Below are 19,590 nucleotides of genomic sequence, written 5' to 3' on the forward strand. Positions count from 1 at the left end.
CGGACTGGATCAGGAGGGACTTGATGAAGCCACTATGGACTTCTGACACTAGCGGAGTTCAGTTTTGATGCCGTTTTAAAGAAAACCATCCATGTTTTTATGCTCAAAAACACGGTACTGTTGGATGCGGTCTGCCTCAGCTCAGAAATCTCAACTCGGGCCAGTAGATATGTTGCGCCATTGAACAGCGCCACGAGAAGCGCTTGTAGACGTTTTAAGTCCTCTTAAATAACTCACTTAACTTTTGAAATATTTTTCATCTGAAGATTGTTCCTTACTCCTTAGATTAAAATTTATGACTCTAGCTTTTTTGGTTTTCTTCAAAAAATGTATTTGTATGTGTAAAATGCGTTAGAAAAACGCTTATATAGAAGTATTTATTTACCAGTTACTTCCCTCTTAAAATTCTACTACAGTATACCAAAAAATTAAAAAAGATCAAGCCTACAGATATATGAAAGGAATACATTAACATAAATATATTTTTAATTGGTTAAGTACCAAGCTGACATTAACGGAGAGCCAAAGCCATTGATTGCACGCCTTAACCCTAGATTTGGCGCTGCAAAGCGACGTATTTTCCGGATGCATCCAATTTGGATGAAATGTTACACCGACTGTTACAAACACCAATACTGTATTTCATCCTGAACAAGGTTCTAGTAGCAAAAATTATAAGAAGCCTGCAGGCTATGTCCGAGGATCTACGTCAGCCCGGTGGTAAATATGGTGAAAAGTGGGAAAAAGTTATGAAACTAACAAACAAGTAAATGTCAATCAATCAACCAAATCAATTCAAATTGACAGTAATTTTGAAAAATTTTAGATTAGTAAAACAGTAAACAGTAAAACGTCATCAAACACACGAATACTAAACAGAACCAGTGTGGATTGTAAAAAACACACAAACGTGTATACTGTATATGTTAAGTCTATCCTAATTAATACACTCGCAGTGATTTTTTTTTAGTTTTGTTTATAGTTATCGCAGATGCGACGTGCAGGAAACTGTAAACGTTTGAATTCAGAGGGAATATTGGTAGGGATCGTTAGAATATGTCATTTGGATTAAATAAACTAACCTACTACAGTATACTCCCGACTATCCGCGGGATTGACTGGCGAGAAAACTGAGTTCGTGGATAAGCCGCAAAATTGCTGGTAGGCCTCATGGCTAAACAAAGGTCGAAGGCACTAAAAACAACACACAAGTGCTTTAAATAAGTTCATTATACAATGCACTCTACGAAAACTAAATAAATGTCATCAATGGTATTGACGAAATTTAATGTACGAAAAATTATACTTACATTTTTTAGTTTAATTGTAATGAAAATTGTTTAAATGTAAACAATTCGTTTTTAATTGTTGGTTATGTTATATATGGTTATGTTAGGATGCATGATATAAATATTGCTGTGATTAGGTTGTTTGGGTGTAAGTTGATTAAGTAACCTAAAATGCTGTACGATGATTAATGTTATTAGAACATAGTATTACAATGTTATTATGTAAACATTAGAGTCAAGTGATTAAATACAAAACGTCAAATTAAATACATTGATGAGTTAAACATTTCATAATTATTTCCTTTGGATCCTTAAATTTAAATTGTTTATAAATACTTACCTAATGTTTCGCAATTACTTTCTAATACAAATAATAATTAATTGTATTCCCAGTTCATAAAGCGTTTCAAAATTAAATTCTCAAATCACAGACATTACTTCATTTATTGTAAACAAAGCTTTGCGAAGTTTTTTGCCAGTAACAGTCGTACACTACTCTCGAATACGGATTTTTGAGTGTCCATGAGGATTTCATCTCCGCCTGACAAAATTAAAAGAAAAACATGTAATTTTGGAAAAGTATGAATTATGTAGGAAATAAGGGTACTTATTTTTTATTATTTATTTAAAAATGATTCGTTGGTAATGACTAATGAATGAATGATCGGTTATTTAAAGTAGGCCTACACTATACACCTTTTATTCCATGACTATGAGCTTCTTTTGTACTTCGTATAAAATAACAGAAAAACTATATTCGCGTATGATTGTAAAATGTAAGGGATTAGCTGCTAGTGCTTCGCTGTGCTGGCTGATTAGATGTACGGCAACATCGGCGCCGGCCGTGTGTTGGGCTCTGGCTTGGGCCATTCTCGCAGACGAATGCTGTCGTTGCGTTGTTCCTCTCATCGCCACGAGGTTGCGCCATTGCACTGATGCCGCCTAGAGCGCTAGTACTAGAAATCCCGGATAGAGCTCACTGAAGTTTGCCCCGTTTTAGCCGTCCTCACCTTATAACATGCCGGCGGGGAATCTACTAAGGGAGTATGTTTAATCTATGCCACTACTCCACAGAGGCCGATGGCTCAATACCGTATCGTGGCGGTAATAGTATTCCCTCGACTGACGTCAGCAGTTAGTGACGTCAAACGGCACCTGAGAAATCTTCCGTGTGCCGTTTCGGTTAGTGTTTGCCTACATACTACTTCACTTTAAAATGTATGTAGTTATCCCCTACCGTGAAGGATCTGCGTTATCAGGAAATGTGTTATTTTGAACTAAACATCTCAAACTCTTGCCTTTAATCAAGTTTTGTCGTAAATGCAATCTGTGTAAGTATTCAGTTTATGCATTGCAAATTTCAACTCATATTTGGGAAATATTTTTTCAGCAGTTTATCGCTTAGTTGTTTAAGATATAGGCCTAAGTGGTTTAAGTGTTGATACTTCTTTTTAGCGAATTTCCCATATAGGGAACAAGCTATTACCGTAGTACTCATGGTAAGACCTGGACCCGGGACCGATTAACTTTTTCGTTTTGAGGTCCCTAGAGACCAAAAACACCATCCGTTTAAATATATATATATATATATTTATATATATAAATATATTTATATATATATATATATATTTATATATATAATAAGTATGATTGTGATTAGGGCTACTACTATATAAATAATTGAAAACATTATAAAAACATTAGTACCCTTTTTAAATTCATTTTTAATTAATAAACGACATGTTTCGACACTTAGGTCATAGTCATGTTTACATTTACAAATACAATAACAAAAATAATGAAAGGAATAAATAGTCATATGTTAAGTTAACTTAGAATTTAGAGGATCTTGATTTAATCTTTGTTTAATTTTGTGTATATTATATAATATTTCAGTTTTATTGCAATTGTAGGATTTTTTCAAATATCGGATTTGTTTTATTTATGTTCATGGTATTCAATAAATTTTGAGGAACATATAGAAGCGTTAAAATCAGGTAACAAAACTACAATGAAATCAAATTTTACAGAGCACCTAATCGAAACTCAACATGAGTACAAAAATATAAATGAAAATTTAGAAATTCTAGAATATGAAAGAAATAAAACAAAATTAAATGTCAAAGAAGATTTTCATATATACACAAATTACAAAAAATACCCTCAAAATTTATTGAATACCATGAACATAAATAAAACAAATCCGATATTTGGAAAAATCCTACAATTGCAATAAAACTGAAATATTATAAAATTCCCATGTTATTCTTATGGAGAAAATGAAAATTGTTGTAGTTTACTTGTTTATGGATATATATTGATAAAATTTGGCAAATTTATTTATTTCATCCTATACTATTGACGTATGGTCAAAAAACACTTTTTACGTTCCCCGTAGCAGCAAGCCTAAGCACTCGTTAAATATAATGTTATTTAAATAGGGAATAAATATGTCTTATTTATGGAAATATTTTAGTAAAAATGTAATCAGACAAGTTGAAATTCGCTTAGTCTGCAGGTTTGCTGCGGCGGGGGTATTATGTATGTTTGAATGTGAGTATGTCGGCATACTAAAATTTTGGTTAGTAATGAAAGCGTCAATCGGTGTAGTAGGTCTCTATAAAACTGTCAAATAAACTGCAGGGTGCAGCAGAAACCAAAGTCGACTCATACCAAACCAACTATCCCCGTAGTACTGATGATTCAGAAACTTGGGCACTGACCAAAGAACCGAATAACCTTGATGCTGGGTTAGATAATAAAGTTCAGAGAAAATATACAGACCAGTTCAAGAAAACGGCCCGGAGGTCGAAATAAAAAAGAACAGAGAGCTAAGAGAAATGTGTTAACACCCAAATATAGGGATGCTTTCCAGAAGTATGTAAAGCTTGGATGGACAGGCTGTGCATAAACTAAAAAAAGTATATTCCAAGGAGTACCACACGATAGACACGGGAAATATCAAGTTATGAAATGCATCCTCTGACTGGGATCTAAATGTTGAAGAGGCAGGTGATAGATGAGAATCCTCATAAAAGTTTCAGTGGTCACGGAGGTAAGATAAGGTACGGTAAGTACATAAGTACCTAGTACAGTATGCAATTGGAGGTGGCATGTAGCTCTACTCGGGTACACTTCCATATCTGTTGGCACAAACAACCGAATGAAAATATCGATCAATATATCAAATTATTCGATATATCGTTTGGTTAGTTAGGTAAGGTTAACCTAACCTAACTAACCAAACGATATATCGAATTAGGCTAAACAATCGAATGATCAGTATTACTCATTTGGCTGTGAATGCCAACAGATATGGAAGTGTACCCAGCTACTCTACTCAAAACCAGTGTGAATCGGTCGCCAATCTCACTTCAAGATTTTTCAAATCGACACAAATGCTGTTTAATGGTAAAATTATCGGATTTAAAATGCATATCGCCATATTTTAGGTCTATATTCGAATGGTATAAATAGGTGGTCACGTTACATTTGTATAGAAGGTGATCTTCTTGAATTATTCCGTTTTAGTTGACAACTCGATTCCCGTACGTAGGACGGGCCACCAGCAATTTAAACTTACTCTAGCCCACTTTTATACTTGGCCATTTCATTTAGAGAATATTTACTGTGAAATAGAGACGTGATTCCTAATTCCAAATCAACTAATGAATAATTTGTTATTTAATTATTGTCTCCAAATTATAAGTGATGATTACTTTGAAATAGTTAGTTAATTATACGAGCAAATATTAAAATATTGAATCTTCTTGCATAATTAATTTCGATCATTATTAATATAATAATGTGGTTGCTGTGACTGGGATACACATAAAATAACTGTTGGGACATACAGTAATGATGATTTACGTTTATAAAAACAAAAAACAAAAAACTCTTAACATATAAATATAGACCCGCCTTCTTTTGGGTTTCAAGTTAGGGACCAGAATTAAAAACTCTCGAGATGACGAAATAAACCTTTATAGGCAAACGTTTTGATCCATTTAAATTATAATTAACAGCTAATTGTATTGCTGATAATTCATTGATGCAATCAGATAAGTTCACCACGTACAAACAGGATAACATTATACGATAGGCCAAGCAAGCAAGATTCGAATAGACTTACTGAATATAAAATTCAGTAAGTTAGCATAAATACTCAATGTTTTCTGATTAATTAGACAATGAAATGTCCTAAATTTATTCATTTGATCTTAAAAGGGCATTCTTTCGTAATACAACACGGTCCCCAAATGCCTAATTGACAATATGCCAGTTTGTTTTTTTTTTCTCGTGTCTACGCCAGTGGCATTTTTGTAATTAAGTCAAACACTTTTAAGGGAAAGCGGTCCAAACCCATTAAAGTTTTGTGGATGTGCCGGGGATTTGATTTAACCTCAAAATTTGACACATATGAGCAGTGAACACATGATCGCACTACAGCCAAATAGGTTCATCTTCATTAATGCATGAAATTAATGCATTAAATTATGGGATTAAAATCTAAGTCATCATCAGGGTATGATGGATTTTCCTCAAAACTCTTAAAGGAAATCAGCGATCTTATATGCTCTCCTCTCACTCATCTCATCAATTCCTCGTTTGAAGAAGGGGTGTTTCCGACTGAACTAAAACATGCAATTGTTCGCCCCCTTCACAAAAAAAGGTAAAAAGCTTGATATAAACAATTATCGTCCTATTTCCCTTGTTTCAACCTTTTCGAAGATATTTGAAAAGATTTTTCTTTCTAGACTGATATATTTTATTGATAAACACAATATTCTTTCCCCGAATCAATTTGGCTTCACAAAAAATAGAAGTACAGTCGATGCCATTCACTTTCTAGTCTAATCATTGACTCAATCCCTTGATTCAGGAAAGGCTGCAGCTAGAATCTTCTTCGATCTTAGCAAAGCCTTCGATACGGTAGATCACGGCTTCTTATTAGACAAACTTTGCTCACTCGGGATAAGAGGTGTGGCTCACTCCTGGATGGAATCTTATCTGACCGGCAGAACTCAGGCAGTTCAAATTCCTTTCATTGATGACAACAACTGTTCAAAGTCTGCATTTTCACCTCCCCTGGCAATCACCACAGGGGTTCCTCAGGGCTCGGTGCTTCGATCTTAGCAAAGCCTTCGATACGGTAGATCACGGCTTCTTATTAGACAAACTTTGCTCACTCGGGATAAGAGGTGTGGCTCACTCCTGGATGGAATCTTATCTGACCGGCAGAACTCAGGCAGTTCAAATTCCTTTCATTGATGACAACAACTGTTCAAAGTCTGCATTTTCACCTCCCCTGGCAATCACCACAGGGGTTCCTCAGGGCTCGGTGCTTGGTCTGGTCTTATTAATCCTTTTTATTAATGACCTGCCAAGTTGTGTGCCTGAGTCTGAGGGTAGTGTATGTTTGTTTGCTGATGACACCTCATTGTCGTTGTCTGCAGCATGCATGCGCGACCTCAGAAGGAAAGCAATTGGTCAGATCAGCTCAATATTACATTGGTTTAGCTGCAACAACTTGTTTTTAAACAGTGCCAAAACTCAAATGATCGAATTTCATATCAAAAACAAAGAAAACACAGCACCCCTGTCAATTTCCATAGACAACAATAATTTCATTCCGTCCTGTTCAGAAACTAAGTTCCTGGGCGTTCACATCGACAGCCAGTTGAAATTCACACCCCACTTAGATTATGTCTGTAATAAATTGAGTTCTAATATATTCTTATTAAGAAATTTGGCTACATTCTTGGACTCTAAAGTTCTAGTGGTGGCTTACTACGGACTGGTTTTTCATTGTCTTTCATATGCAGTTGCAGTTTGGGGACATGAGTGTGTAAATTCTAAAAGAGTTTTTAAACTACAAAAGAAAGCCATCAGAACAGTTTTTAAGAAGCGACGTAGATTTTCCTGTATAACACTTTTTGCTAACTATAAAATTCTTACTTTTCCGTCAATCTATATCTTAAACTGTCTCGTCTTTGTTAAGAAAAATATCAACCTTTTTCAAAATCAGTCTCGCCCTATCTCCTATGGTTTGAGAAGCCGGTCCGATTTGGACATTCCAAAGCACAAAACTGCGTTTTTTAAAAATCATTTATTTTACAATGGCATTCAACTGTTCAATGCACTGCCCGCTCCCCTGAAGATGGAAAATAGTGTGGACAAATTTGGCAAAGGGGTTAAGAGTCTTCTTTTGTCACGCTGTTGTTACAGTGTAGAAGACTTTTTAAGAAATCAATGATTTTTAGTTTTTAGATTTTATCCATAAGAAATATTGTTTTTATTTGTAAGAGAAATTTTGTTGACGCTATTATGCAGTTTGTAACGACTGTCAAAAATAAAGATATTTGAGTTTGAGTTTGAGTCTTCAAAGATATTCCACCACACGTCAACAGCTTCTAGCTAAAAAATCCAACTGTACATTTTGGAACGGGCAAAATGACACTTACTTTCTACTAGCTATTACCCACGGGCTTCACCCCATTTGACTTCATAAGTATTAATAAAACTATTAATTGGTTAGGTTAAGCTGAAATAAACAAAAAAGAATACAGTAATACAAACAAATAATCTCAAATAATTTTAATAAGGTAATAAATTGAAAGAATAACATACAAATGAATACAGCTGAGGTATTAATATGAGGCTAATATAACTGAGCTGAGATTTAATATTAGGTATATGGAAAGTTCCCTTTGAAAATTAATTAGACCTTATAGGGCAATTTATGTAATAATGGATAGTTTTGCGCAAGGTTTCTCGTCATGACGAACATTTTTAAGTATATGGTTTATGGGGGTGTGACGTGTAGTTTTCTCAAAAGTTCATGGATACTTTTGGCTTTATCTTACTAATATTATAAATGTGAAAGTTTGTGTGTTTGTTTGTTTGAAGTTCAATCACGCATTAACTGCTGGACGGATTGGGCTGAAATTTGGCATGATGATAGCTTACATTCTCGATTAATTTCCTGGAAATTAATTTAAAACCTTATTATAGACATATTCTTATCTCAAAAATACTTTCGGGCTCCGCCCCCAGTGGCTCTTTAGTTCCCCATGTTAACCTTATGAGTATTCATATTTTAAGGAAATTAAAGAATTTAGTCAGCTGTTTCAACTAAAAATGTTGGTTCTATCATATACAAAAGCCTTAAAGTTATAAGATTTACCAGTACACCCTATTGGTAAATCTTATAACTTAAAGGCTTTTTGTTATTTTTTTCATTTATGAAAACAGATAATTTGAACTGAGCAGAAACAAAATACCCCCACCACAGCAAACCTACCGACTAAGCGAATTTCCATTTGTCTGAATTGATTTTCAATTAAATCTTATTTAAGTAACATTACGTTTAACGAGTACTTAGGTTTGCTGCTACATGGAAACTAATACAGTGTGTTTTTTAGTAAAATGTTGATAGCTTAGTATAAAGTAAATAACTTTGCCAAGTTTTATCAAAATATATCCATAAACAAGCAAACTACACATTTTACAATATTCCCCATAAGAATAACATGGGAATTTTAAATTTCGATTTTTTTTAATTTTCTCCGTTACCAATAATTGTACAAAAACACTATTATGTAGACTACTAAATTATTTGTGTTTTTAAGCTCTTTAAAAAGGTCGAGATAGAAATTGGGAAATTTTGTGTTTTGAGGGTCAAAAATGAAAAAAACCCATTTTTTACTTATAAAATCCCCCGTAAAACCCCGTTCTCATGGTCCGATCATGATGGTTCGCGAACTCATTCAAGTTTATCCCGCCTTACACCTTTAAACTAAATGTCATCAAAATCGGACAAAAATGACTCAAGTTATGGCGTTCACGGACGTGTATATATATATATATAAATTTGAACGAATGGTGTTTTTGGCCTTAGGGGACATCAAAACGAAAAAGTAAATCGGTCCCGGGCCTAGATCCTACCGTGCCACCTACGGTAATAGCTACTTCCCTATTATAGGGAAATTCGCTAAAACTGTGATACACATTGAGAACTGTCAAAGTAGGATTGTTTACAGTTATCTTAATGTTCTTGACTTTATGAATAATTTGTGATAACTTATTCTGCGAATTTTTAATAATTTATCTTACACTTTTGTTTAGGTGAAGTGGTAGAACATTATCAATATTACATTATGGTAGCAAATTTTATCAAACGGTGTCCTCCCCCATTGCAAACGCAAATCTTGAGAATAACTGCAATAAGCAATTTATACTTATATGCCAACCCTGTACGAAGGACGGGTCTCTGCTAGTATATAGATAAGATTTGCTAATTTGAACCTGCTCTTTATAAGTTACTTGTCGATAAAATATTTACATTTATGAAACTTGTGTAGGAATTAACAAGAAGTATATGTTTGATAAACCAAATGTGGCGGTGGTTGGTAAATATTACATTTTTATCTTTTCTCCCAGTGTAAATTATACTTCATGAGCTACAGGGAGAGATGCCTTACCATAAGTAGCATTCAGGTTATTTGTATATTTGTTATGCGACATTTATAACAATCAATGATTTTTATACACCACATTACCCTTAGTTTAAGGATTCGTTTACCTAACAATTGAATTCCAAAACCTTTTTTCCAAGCAAATACACTTATAGTTAGCGTATTTTAAAAACATAAAATCATATAGGTCTACATTTTCATGAGTGCATCGGCTTTTTACACCATCCTAGGTAGCCTAAATAAGTGTTCACAGTTTGAGTTGACAAAAACGGACTGTCATTAAGTTGGTACAGTTGAATTTTGTTTCTAAATTAAATGGAGGATGAAACAACCATTTTACGGCATTTTCAAGAAACCAAAATTGTCTCTCATGCATCTTGACCCCGTTGCAAGGCACGAGTATAGCGGCTAGTTGTATATTTGATGCAGCTTATCCAGTACAATCTGGTCTCAAGCAAAGGATGAGGTAATTAGGTAAAATATAATCAGGCTCAAAGTACTGTACTTTAACTACCGTTTTATTATAGACTAGACAAAACAAAAAAAGCTTAATTATGTTTTTTACACGAAATGATCACTGGGGGTTGGTCATTCATTGCTGCACTCACTCTACAGACGTGCATTTTAAAGTTGTTGAAGCAAATAGTTTTACTAAAACTTGATATTAATTTTGTTGATTTTTTACTTGTTTAAATTTTGTGAACATTTCCAGGTACGTATATAACACGGTATAGTTATCCATCGGATTACATCATAGTCTCGCTTTTTTACAGCAGTTTCCCATTGGTCATATTAACAGTATGGTGTAAAAATAACAACTTAGGGCCATATGATGGTTGGTCGTGACGTGCCAAGAATAAACGCCCTCCCGCCGTCGTCGAGGGGCAAGAAAACGTTGTAAGCAGTCTATAGGGAGGCTATCTATGGTGACAGTGTATTTGGCGTTCCTGTTAAACATTATTTTCGGTAAGTATTTTTCCTCATGTAAGATTTTAATTCCGCTCCAAAAGTCCTTACTACTTACATATATGTAAACTTGTAGTCGAGGAGACATATCTTTTATCGGTCTTGCAGCATGTGTTTGTACGTGATAACTGTGGTTTGTAAAACAGCCCCCCCCCTCCCAAAGAAAATACCGGTACCTTACTTCTGTATTAATACAGGGTGGGGCAATGAAAGCGCCCCAATTTATAAGTAGTACAAACTCAATAATATTCATCCTATGGATATAAATAGCACATCAAAACACAGCTTATCTTTTGCCATTTTAACTTAACAAAGTCATTTTCCATTTCTTGAAAACAAAATCCTGCAATTGACGTCCTTTTTCTACTTGACATTCCTTTTTAGTCACTTGTAAACTCCATCAAATACTCCTCTAGCATTTATTCAGGAATCACTTAAGTTTTTGCACAATTCTTAGCTTCAGTTCAAGCAAATCTGTGGGGTGACTTTGAATTGTGTGTGTGTGTGTGTGTGTGTGTTCATTGATCTGCTGTATAACTTATTTGTGACTAGAAAGTATCACATTTTTAATCCTATACTCTAATACGAGCAATGTTTGCTTGTATGTATGTATGTATGTATGTATGCTTGCTTGCACAAAGATCTCGAAAACGGTTCCGACGATTTTCTTCAAATGTTTTAAATAGTTTTATTCTGGCCTAAAAACGAGTTTACTGCAGTTAGAACTGCCAACAAAAATCTAATTACGTAGAAAAATGAAACTGAAAATCACATTTTTTTAACATTAGTCTTATGGGTTGCTAGGTAACCTTGTTGGCTGAATTAAATAACAAGGAAAAGTTAACAAAAGACTTGAAGTTGTAGCATGTGTTCATAATAAGCCAACACCCCACAGGGTATTTACTCAGGGGAGGTATAGAAGAGGCTACGATGACAGCTGAGATCTTCTTATTAGCTGAGGGAACGCCATTACCGTAACAAAACATTCATCATCCATCGGCCTCGGTGGTCTATTGGTTAGCGTGCCGGGCTAATATACTGTAGCCCCGGGTTCGAAATCCCGCTGGTAGCGTTAACTTTTTGTCCAAGATTTTTTTATTATCAGCAAGTTTGGTTGGTTTGGTTTGGTTATTACAGTTTAATTTTATTATTAAGTCATTATAAAATTTTAATTGAGCAATTTCTAGTTTTATTTAATAAACAGAATTATTTTTCCGATTACTAAACTTTTGTTATATTATTTCTTTATCAGCAAGTTTGGTTAGTTCGGTTAGGTTATGATAATTTAATTTTATAATTAAAAAATAGTAAAATTGAATTTGAGGCATTTATAATTGTATTTTATGAACAGAACTATTTTTGCGATTAGTAAACCTTCATTGCCAAAGTGCTCTCTACTACAGCGCTGTTCGCGGAGGAATTTTGAACTAAATGCCTCATTTGTACCTCCCCTAAGTCAGACCCCTACCCACAGTATACTAGCAAATTACAAATACAGTACAAAAGGAAAAACATAATTTAGCAAAGATTATACTGAAGATTACTCGATACATTGTAGTCAAGGGTAGCAGTGAAAAGTCTGGGATCTGTTTATGACGATTAGATAAGGGTATGGGCAATCCTAAAATGCTATGGGAAGGGAGGGAAACAGGTCCGTGACGTAGGAAGTGGTGAAGGAAGTAGTCAAGGCGAGCTGTCCGGAGTGTGGGAACTGTTTATGACGATTAGATAAGGGTATGGGCAATCCTAAAATGCTATGGGAAGGGAGGGAAACAGGTCCGTGACGTAGGAAGTGGTGAAGGAAGTAGTCAAGGCGAGTAGTCCGGAGCGTGGGAACTGTTCATGACGATTACATAAGGGTATGGGCAATCCTAAAATGCTATGGGAAGGGAGGGAAACAGGTCCGTGACGAAGGAAGGTGTTAAGGAAGTAGTCAAGGCGAGCTGTCCGGAGTGTGGGAACTGTTTATGATGATTGGATAAGGGTATGGGCAATCCTAAAATGCTATGGGAAGGGAGGGAAACAGGTCCGTGACGTAGGAAGTGGTGAAGGAAGTAGTCAAAGCGAGCTGTCCGGAGTGTGGGAACTGTTTATGACGATTAGATAAGGGTATGGGCAATCCTAAAATGCTATGGGAAGGGAGGGAAACAGGTCCGTGACGTAGGGAGTTGTGAAGGAAGTAGTCAAGGCGAGTAGTCCGGAGCGTGGGAACTGTTCATGACGATTACATAAGGGTATGGGCAATCCTAAAATGCTATGGGAAGAGAGGGAAACAGGTCCGTGACGAAGGAAGGTGTTAAGGAAGTAGTCAAGGCGAGCTGTCCGGAGTGTGGGAACTGTTTAAATAATGATTGGATAAGGGTATGGGCAATCCTAAAATGCTATGGGAAGGGAGGGAAACAGGTCCGTGACGTAGGAAGTGATGAAGGAAGTAGTAAAGGCGAGCAGTCCGGAGTGTGGGGACTGTTAATTACGATTAGATCAGGGTATCTGCAATCCTTAAATGCTATGGGAAGGGCGGGAAACAGGTCCACGACGTAGGAAGTGGTGAAGGAAATAGTCAAGGCGAGTAGTCAGGAGTGTGGGAACTGTTTAAACGATTAGATTAAGGTATCTGCAATCCTAAAATGCTATGGGAAGGAAGGAAAACAGGTCCGCGACGTAGGAAGGTGTTAAGGAAGTAGTCAAGGCGAGTTGTCCGGAGTGTGGGAACTGTTTATGACGATTAGATAAAGGTATGGGCAATCCTAAAATGCTATGGGAAGGGAGGGAAACAGGTCCGTGACGTAGGAAGTGGTGAAGGAAGTAGTCAAGGCGAGCTGTCCGGAGTGTGGGAACTGTTTATGACGATTAGATAAGGGTATGGGCAATCCTAAAATGCTATGGGAAGGGAGGGAAACAGGTCCGTGACGTAGGAAGTGGTGAAGGAAGTAGTCAAGGCGAGCTGTCCGGAGCGTGGGAACTGTTCATGGCGATTAGATAAGGGTATGGGCAATCCTAAAATGCTATGGGAAGGGAGGGAAACAGGTCCGTGACGAAGGAAGGTGTTAAGGAAGTAGTCAAGGCGAGTAGCCGGAGTGTTGGAACTGTTTATGATGATTAGATTAAAGTATTTGCAATCCAAAAATGCTATGGAATGCTAGGAAAACAGGTCCGTGACGTAGGAAGTGGCGAAGGAAGTAGTCAAGGCGAGTAGTCCGGAGTGTGGGAACTGTTCATGACGATTAGATTAAGGTATCTACAATCCTAAAATGCTATGGGAAGGGAGGAAAACAGGTCCGCGGCGAAGGAAGTGGTGAAGGAAGTAGTAAAGGCAAGTAGTCCAGAGTGTGGGAACTGTTTATGACGATTAGATTAAGGTATCTGCAATTCTGAAATGCTATGGGAAGGGAGGGAAACAGGTCAATGACGTAGGAAATGGTGTAGGACGTAGTAAAGACGAGCTGTCCGGAGTGTGGGAACTGTTAATAACGATTAGATTAAGGTATCTACAATCCTAAAGTGCTATGGAAATGGAGGGAAACAGGTCCATGACGTAGGAAATTGTGTAGGGCGTAGTAAAGGCGAGCCGTGTGGAGTTTGGGAATGGATCTATGTGTCTCCAATACAGTACTAAGACTGCTTTCAGAGTGGACTAATGATTTTCCCCGAGCAAAGCTCGGTCCCCAGGTACTATTGTTAATATGATGAAGCAAATGGCAAATATCAAATAGAATAACTAACTATTAAAATTTGTTTAACAAGTATTTTTTTTTACAATCTATACTAGAACAATACCGGTAAGTAAATGTCATGACAATTTAACATGAGTTGATTACACTCCGACGAGTGCACTAACATACAAAACAAAACATTTTATACAAAAATTAAACTAGAAACGATTTTGAAGATCGATTGGATGTATTTTTCCGAGCCTATAGGTCGCTTCGCTACTATCGAGGAGGTTAACTGACGAGAGATTTGGATAATTTTATAATTTTCTTTGACATTTTTCGCTTCGATTTTTTATTTCTTCTCTAATAAAAGGTTATTTTGTATCTTGATGAATAACTTTATTTTTGTTGTAGAAACATACCAGGGTGTTTGTCACATTTTTTTATTGTTTTGGATTGAAATCTTTGAATTATTTCTATATTTGAGTTTGAAGTGGTTCCTCAGAGCTGGATACCGTAAGTCCAAATAGGTTTAAAAAATATAATTAATATAATATAATTTTGTATAAACGTAATTTGTTTTCAACAGATCATTTTGAATTTTGACCGATAAGCCAATCTACTTTGTTTGTTTTCAAATTTAAATGAAGTCTCTTGTTCCAAATGTGAGAATGCCATATAAGTCTTCTGTCGAGATGCATGCCAAGGTACTGAACTTCGTTGGATTGTGGAAGCATGACATTATTCAACGTTACTGGGGGACGGGGTACAAGTTCTTGTTGACATAGTAAATGTAACTTGAATGGACTTGTTTCGTTTTCCAATTTTGTAGCCACTGAGACAAGTTGTCTAATGCAGCCTGTAAGTTTGATGATGCCAAAATAGAATCCTGATTGGGTGACAAAAACCAGTGTCATCTGCAAACGTTGCGACTGCAATACCCTGAGTTCTCGGAAGGTCATAAGTGAACAAAATGTATAAAATAGGACCAAGGACAATAATGCCTTGCGGTACCCCCAGCGAGCACATAATAATAATAATAATAGAGAGGACACGGCGTTTAACCAAATGCACTGAAAGTGTGGCCAAATCCGCCATCTTGGTCCGTCATACAGCCTGAATCCAAGACCCGCGAGCCCAGTTCGCATTTAAACCCCGCGACAAATACACGATCATAAACAACATTAATAGTTGACAAAAATTGCTGAAATTTTGCACACTTGTAGATCTGATACTGAGGATAACGATGGTGTTAATATAAAATTATTAGTTATGATAGTAATTGATTTATAAATATTTGTATTACTTATGTAGTTTAATTTTTCACATTCAGACATGAAAAAGTTGTATTGCGAGGAATTTTTTTTATTTTTTGGTTAGAGTAATTTCATCAGCGGGAAATTTGTGGAGAAATAACCAAATGTAACTATCCGATTCACCAAAAATTTTTATCGTGCGTGGTTTTCTAAAAATATCAGGTACAAAAGGGGTCCATTGCCGCTGCTCCGCGCCACGCCCACTGCCCCGCCGGGCCGTCGTCTATAAATTTAGCGTGCAGTGTTTTAATGTTTTATTTATACTGTTGTACTGTAATATTGTATATATTAAAGACATTTTCAAATATATTGTCTATGAAGAATTTTCAACCGTTTAGCACAGCTTTTTAAGGACTAATTTGCTTTCAATATCATCCAAGATAAACTAAAGATAATTATGTAAGTTAAATAAAACTTCCCAAATATTTGTAAAATTACACTCAATTTATTGTCCCAGAAAAATTTCAGTTTTATTGAGATGTTGCCTGACTTTATTTTTGTGAAGACTTTCGTTACTTATTTTATAGTAGTAGTGAACTCTAACATTGAAATATATTTGAGCAATAATTTTAATTACTAAACAAAAATGATTGTTGTCTATTTCATATCCTGAGAAATGTGTACTATTTTTGTAAAAGAACAATCACTTGACTAGTTCTCAACAGGATGTAGGTTATCGCCATCGCACCAACTCTTCAGTATAACAGCGTTACCTTAAGTACAAGTATTTTCTGTTTATGTGTTCTCAAACTGAATTTGTCCCATATTTTACAGCTGGCAGATACAATATTTGTTATTTGATTATATAATTCCCAAGTAGCACACATCGTTGGCACAACGTTGGGAAATGGTCGGCACGGTTGGGAAATGGTTGGCAGAAATGTTAACGATTTGCCAACGTTGGCCCAACGGAAACTGGTATTCGTTGGCCCTACAAAGGAAAGAATCGTTCGGCCTTCGTTGGGTTTAAGTATAAAACATTCTAAAACGCATTTTAACAAATTGATTGATTTAAAAGTACATAAATGTTATGGCAGCAGAATATAAGCAGATTCTCTGAAACCTCTCCACAATTGCAGCCTTAGTTGTAAAAAAAGTGTGATAGTGATAAATATTTAAGTTTTTCATTAGTTTGCTAGAATATTGATTAAAAAGTTCTTTTTCCTACAGTTACCTAACAATGTACATGTTCTCTCACTGATTTGAGAAAGCAAAGTGTCCAATTCGCTCATCAGTGAGACAATGTTAACATTGTCTCACTCTAATTACTTTGTCTCACTCCAGATTTGCAACGTGAAGGCACGAAATAGTGAGCGCGTAACATGCAGGCAACGTCGTATGCGCGCGAAATACGTTGGCAGTACTGGCTGTAAATCAGCCAGCTGTTGTACTGTTGTATTTGTCACTTCACATTAAATGTTATATTAAAAGTTCACTTCTGTGTAAAAATAGGTTATGTTTCTTCACCAATTTATTTGTTTTATGGTAACTGTAGGAAAAGTATAATGTGCAACTCGAGTTCAAAGTACAATTGCCTCACTCGAGAAACCATTCCTCACTCGCCTACGGCTCGTGAGTAAGGATTTCTCTCGAGTGAGTCAATTGCTTACTTTTCTCACTAGTTGCACAAATAACTATTCCATTGTCGGATTGAATGTTTTTAACCCCCTTTGGTAGAATGGTTTTAATGGCTTCTGTAACCACCAACCTTGTCTTATTCTTTAGTGGAGCAGCATAAGCTTTTTTAGAAAATGTATCTATTAAAGTTAAAATATATTTATTGCCAGAATTTGCTCTAGCATAGCTTTGCATATCAATTAAATCTATTTGTATGGTTTCATTTATATCTAATACTTTAAAAGACCTTCTAATGAAATTCTTTCTTGCAGGCTTATGAAGCTCGTATGCAATTTCATTCATTTTTTATAACATCACTCTTTCCTTTAACTCTAAATATATCACCATTAGCCCCAATCAATAGATTATCTTCCATTCTTTTAAATACATAGTTTTCTGGTATATGGTCTATTATCTATATACTTAAATCCACTCAAAGATGTGGGGTCAGCAACTAATAAATCAGGATTGTATTCCATCAAATTAAATTTTTTTTCTCCATATACAAATGTCGATCCATCAAAATGCATAGCTTGTGACATTAGACAAATATCATCCAAATGTTCCCCCTCTGGTAGATTCCTTATAAATTGTTTTTTGGCATCCCAACAATATAGTTTTTTATTATAAGTTATAGTCTGTTCTTTTGTAACACAGTCAGTATCATCAATGGCAGGTTTAACACGTACCGTACTAACCTTTTATTATTAAAATTCCAATAGCCTGCTTCCATTTTTCGAACTTGTGAAACATTCACAGCATCTTTACTATCTGTACCTTCCATCAAATCGCTAAGTTTCTGTTTCTTAGCATTCCAAACACCATTCTCTGATTCTAAAAATTCATAAATATTATTGTCTTGTACAAATGTACCACCATCTTTTCGTATTAAAGTCTGTTGTAAAGTGGGCATATCATCTAAACTTTCACCCTTTTCCACATTAGTAATTTTCTGTTTTTTAGCATTCCAATTTTTATTCTTAGATTCTAAAAACTCATATTTAGTTTTACCTTGTAAAAATACATCACCTTTTCTAGTTATTAATGTCTGCCCCAAAGTCGACACATCATCTACAAACTCTCCATCTTTAACATTACCAATTTTACGGTTTAAACAATTCCAACTATCGTCTTTTAAATTTAAAGTAGGTTCACTATTAGCCCTGGGTTCTGCAGGCTTATTATATGGATTATATAAACGATAAAATTTATCTATAAACATATTTTTATTTAATAAATAATTCCACATTCCACTTTCTCTCAATTCCTCAATAATGGAATCTATTTCATTATCCACTCCCGAGTTACCGGCTTGGCGACTTAGCCAAAGAAGTCTTAACCTATCTACAAGCTCATTAGGATCATCCCAATAAATATAAAGAATTGGTTATATAGGGAATTTGGTACTTTCCTGTTAAAGGGAACATTCATTATTATCGATGATTTCTGTTCGATATATCGATATTTTTGTTTTCCATCCGATTTATTGATAGTAACAAATTGAAACATATCAGCTGATAAGTACGATATAGGATACAGTAAATAAATATTGTTCAGTATCAACAAACAATTTAAAAAAATATTATATTAGAATGAAAGTGTTCTTAACTAACCTAACCAACCTGAACTTGCTGTAAAATTTCAAAATTCCGTTTGATAGCCTATTCCCCATATGCCTTTTCTGTTATCAAATGGAATTTTGAAACGGTAACTTAGCCTATACAGCAAGTTTGGTTAGTTATGTTAGTTTAGTTTAGAATAGTTTCATATCCTAATCCAATATATATTCTATTATTTTTGCCTAAACAAGGTTAGTTCTTAATTTGTAATATAAATGCGTTTGAAAATATTAAAACAGAAGCAATACCAATCGTGAAGTAAAACAAAAATATCGATATATCGAACAGAAATCATCGATAATAATGAATGTTCCCTTTAACAGGAAAGTACCGGGAATTTAGTGCTCAGGGGAGTTAAATGGTTGGATTTACTTCCAAAGTCAATTCGAAAATATAATAATAAGGTGCATAGATCTATAGGAATGAAGCCTAACCAAGTGAGTATTAAGAATAGTAAATATGTGCATGAGAGGTTGACTTCTAAAGTAATTAAAGATATGAAGCCAAGATATAAGGTGGGCGATAGTGTAAGGATTTCCAAGTATAAACATGTTTTTAGTAAAGGTTATACCCCGAATTGGACAGAGGAGTTATTTACAATAGCAGAAGTAAAGAATACAAAGCCTGTGACTTATATCTTGAAAGATGAAAAT

General features: G+C 35.2%; 1 protein-coding gene across 3 annotated transcripts in view; it reads left to right on the forward strand.

Annotated features, from left to right (window-relative positions):
* LOC128982531 (protein singles bar-like) overlaps positions 1–19,590 on the forward strand; it is a 94,845-nt gene that overhangs the window by 38,989 nt on the left and 36,266 nt on the right. The window contains exon 1 of one of the 3 annotated variants that reach the window (XM_054401498.1): positions 10,650–10,732. The exons of 1 other annotated variant lie outside the window; for it this stretch is intronic. Coding sequence is in view for 1 of the 2 variants with exons in the window: in XM_054401489.1 (XP_054257464.1) it covers positions 10,690–10,732 (43 nt within the window). In the remaining variant the exon portion in view is untranslated. Of the gene's footprint in view, positions 1–10,649; positions 10,733–19,590 lie in introns of those variants that run through there. One more of the 3 variants, XM_054401489.1, reaches the window with a different exon arrangement.

This window comes from Macrosteles quadrilineatus, unplaced genomic scaffold, assembly GCF_028750875.1.
Source record: "Macrosteles quadrilineatus isolate MER2022 unplaced genomic scaffold, UCM_ALF_1.0 Scaffold_1__1_contigs__length_201487025, whole genome shotgun sequence".
Lineage (NCBI taxonomy): Eukaryota > Metazoa > Arthropoda > Insecta > Hemiptera > Cicadellidae > Macrosteles > Macrosteles quadrilineatus.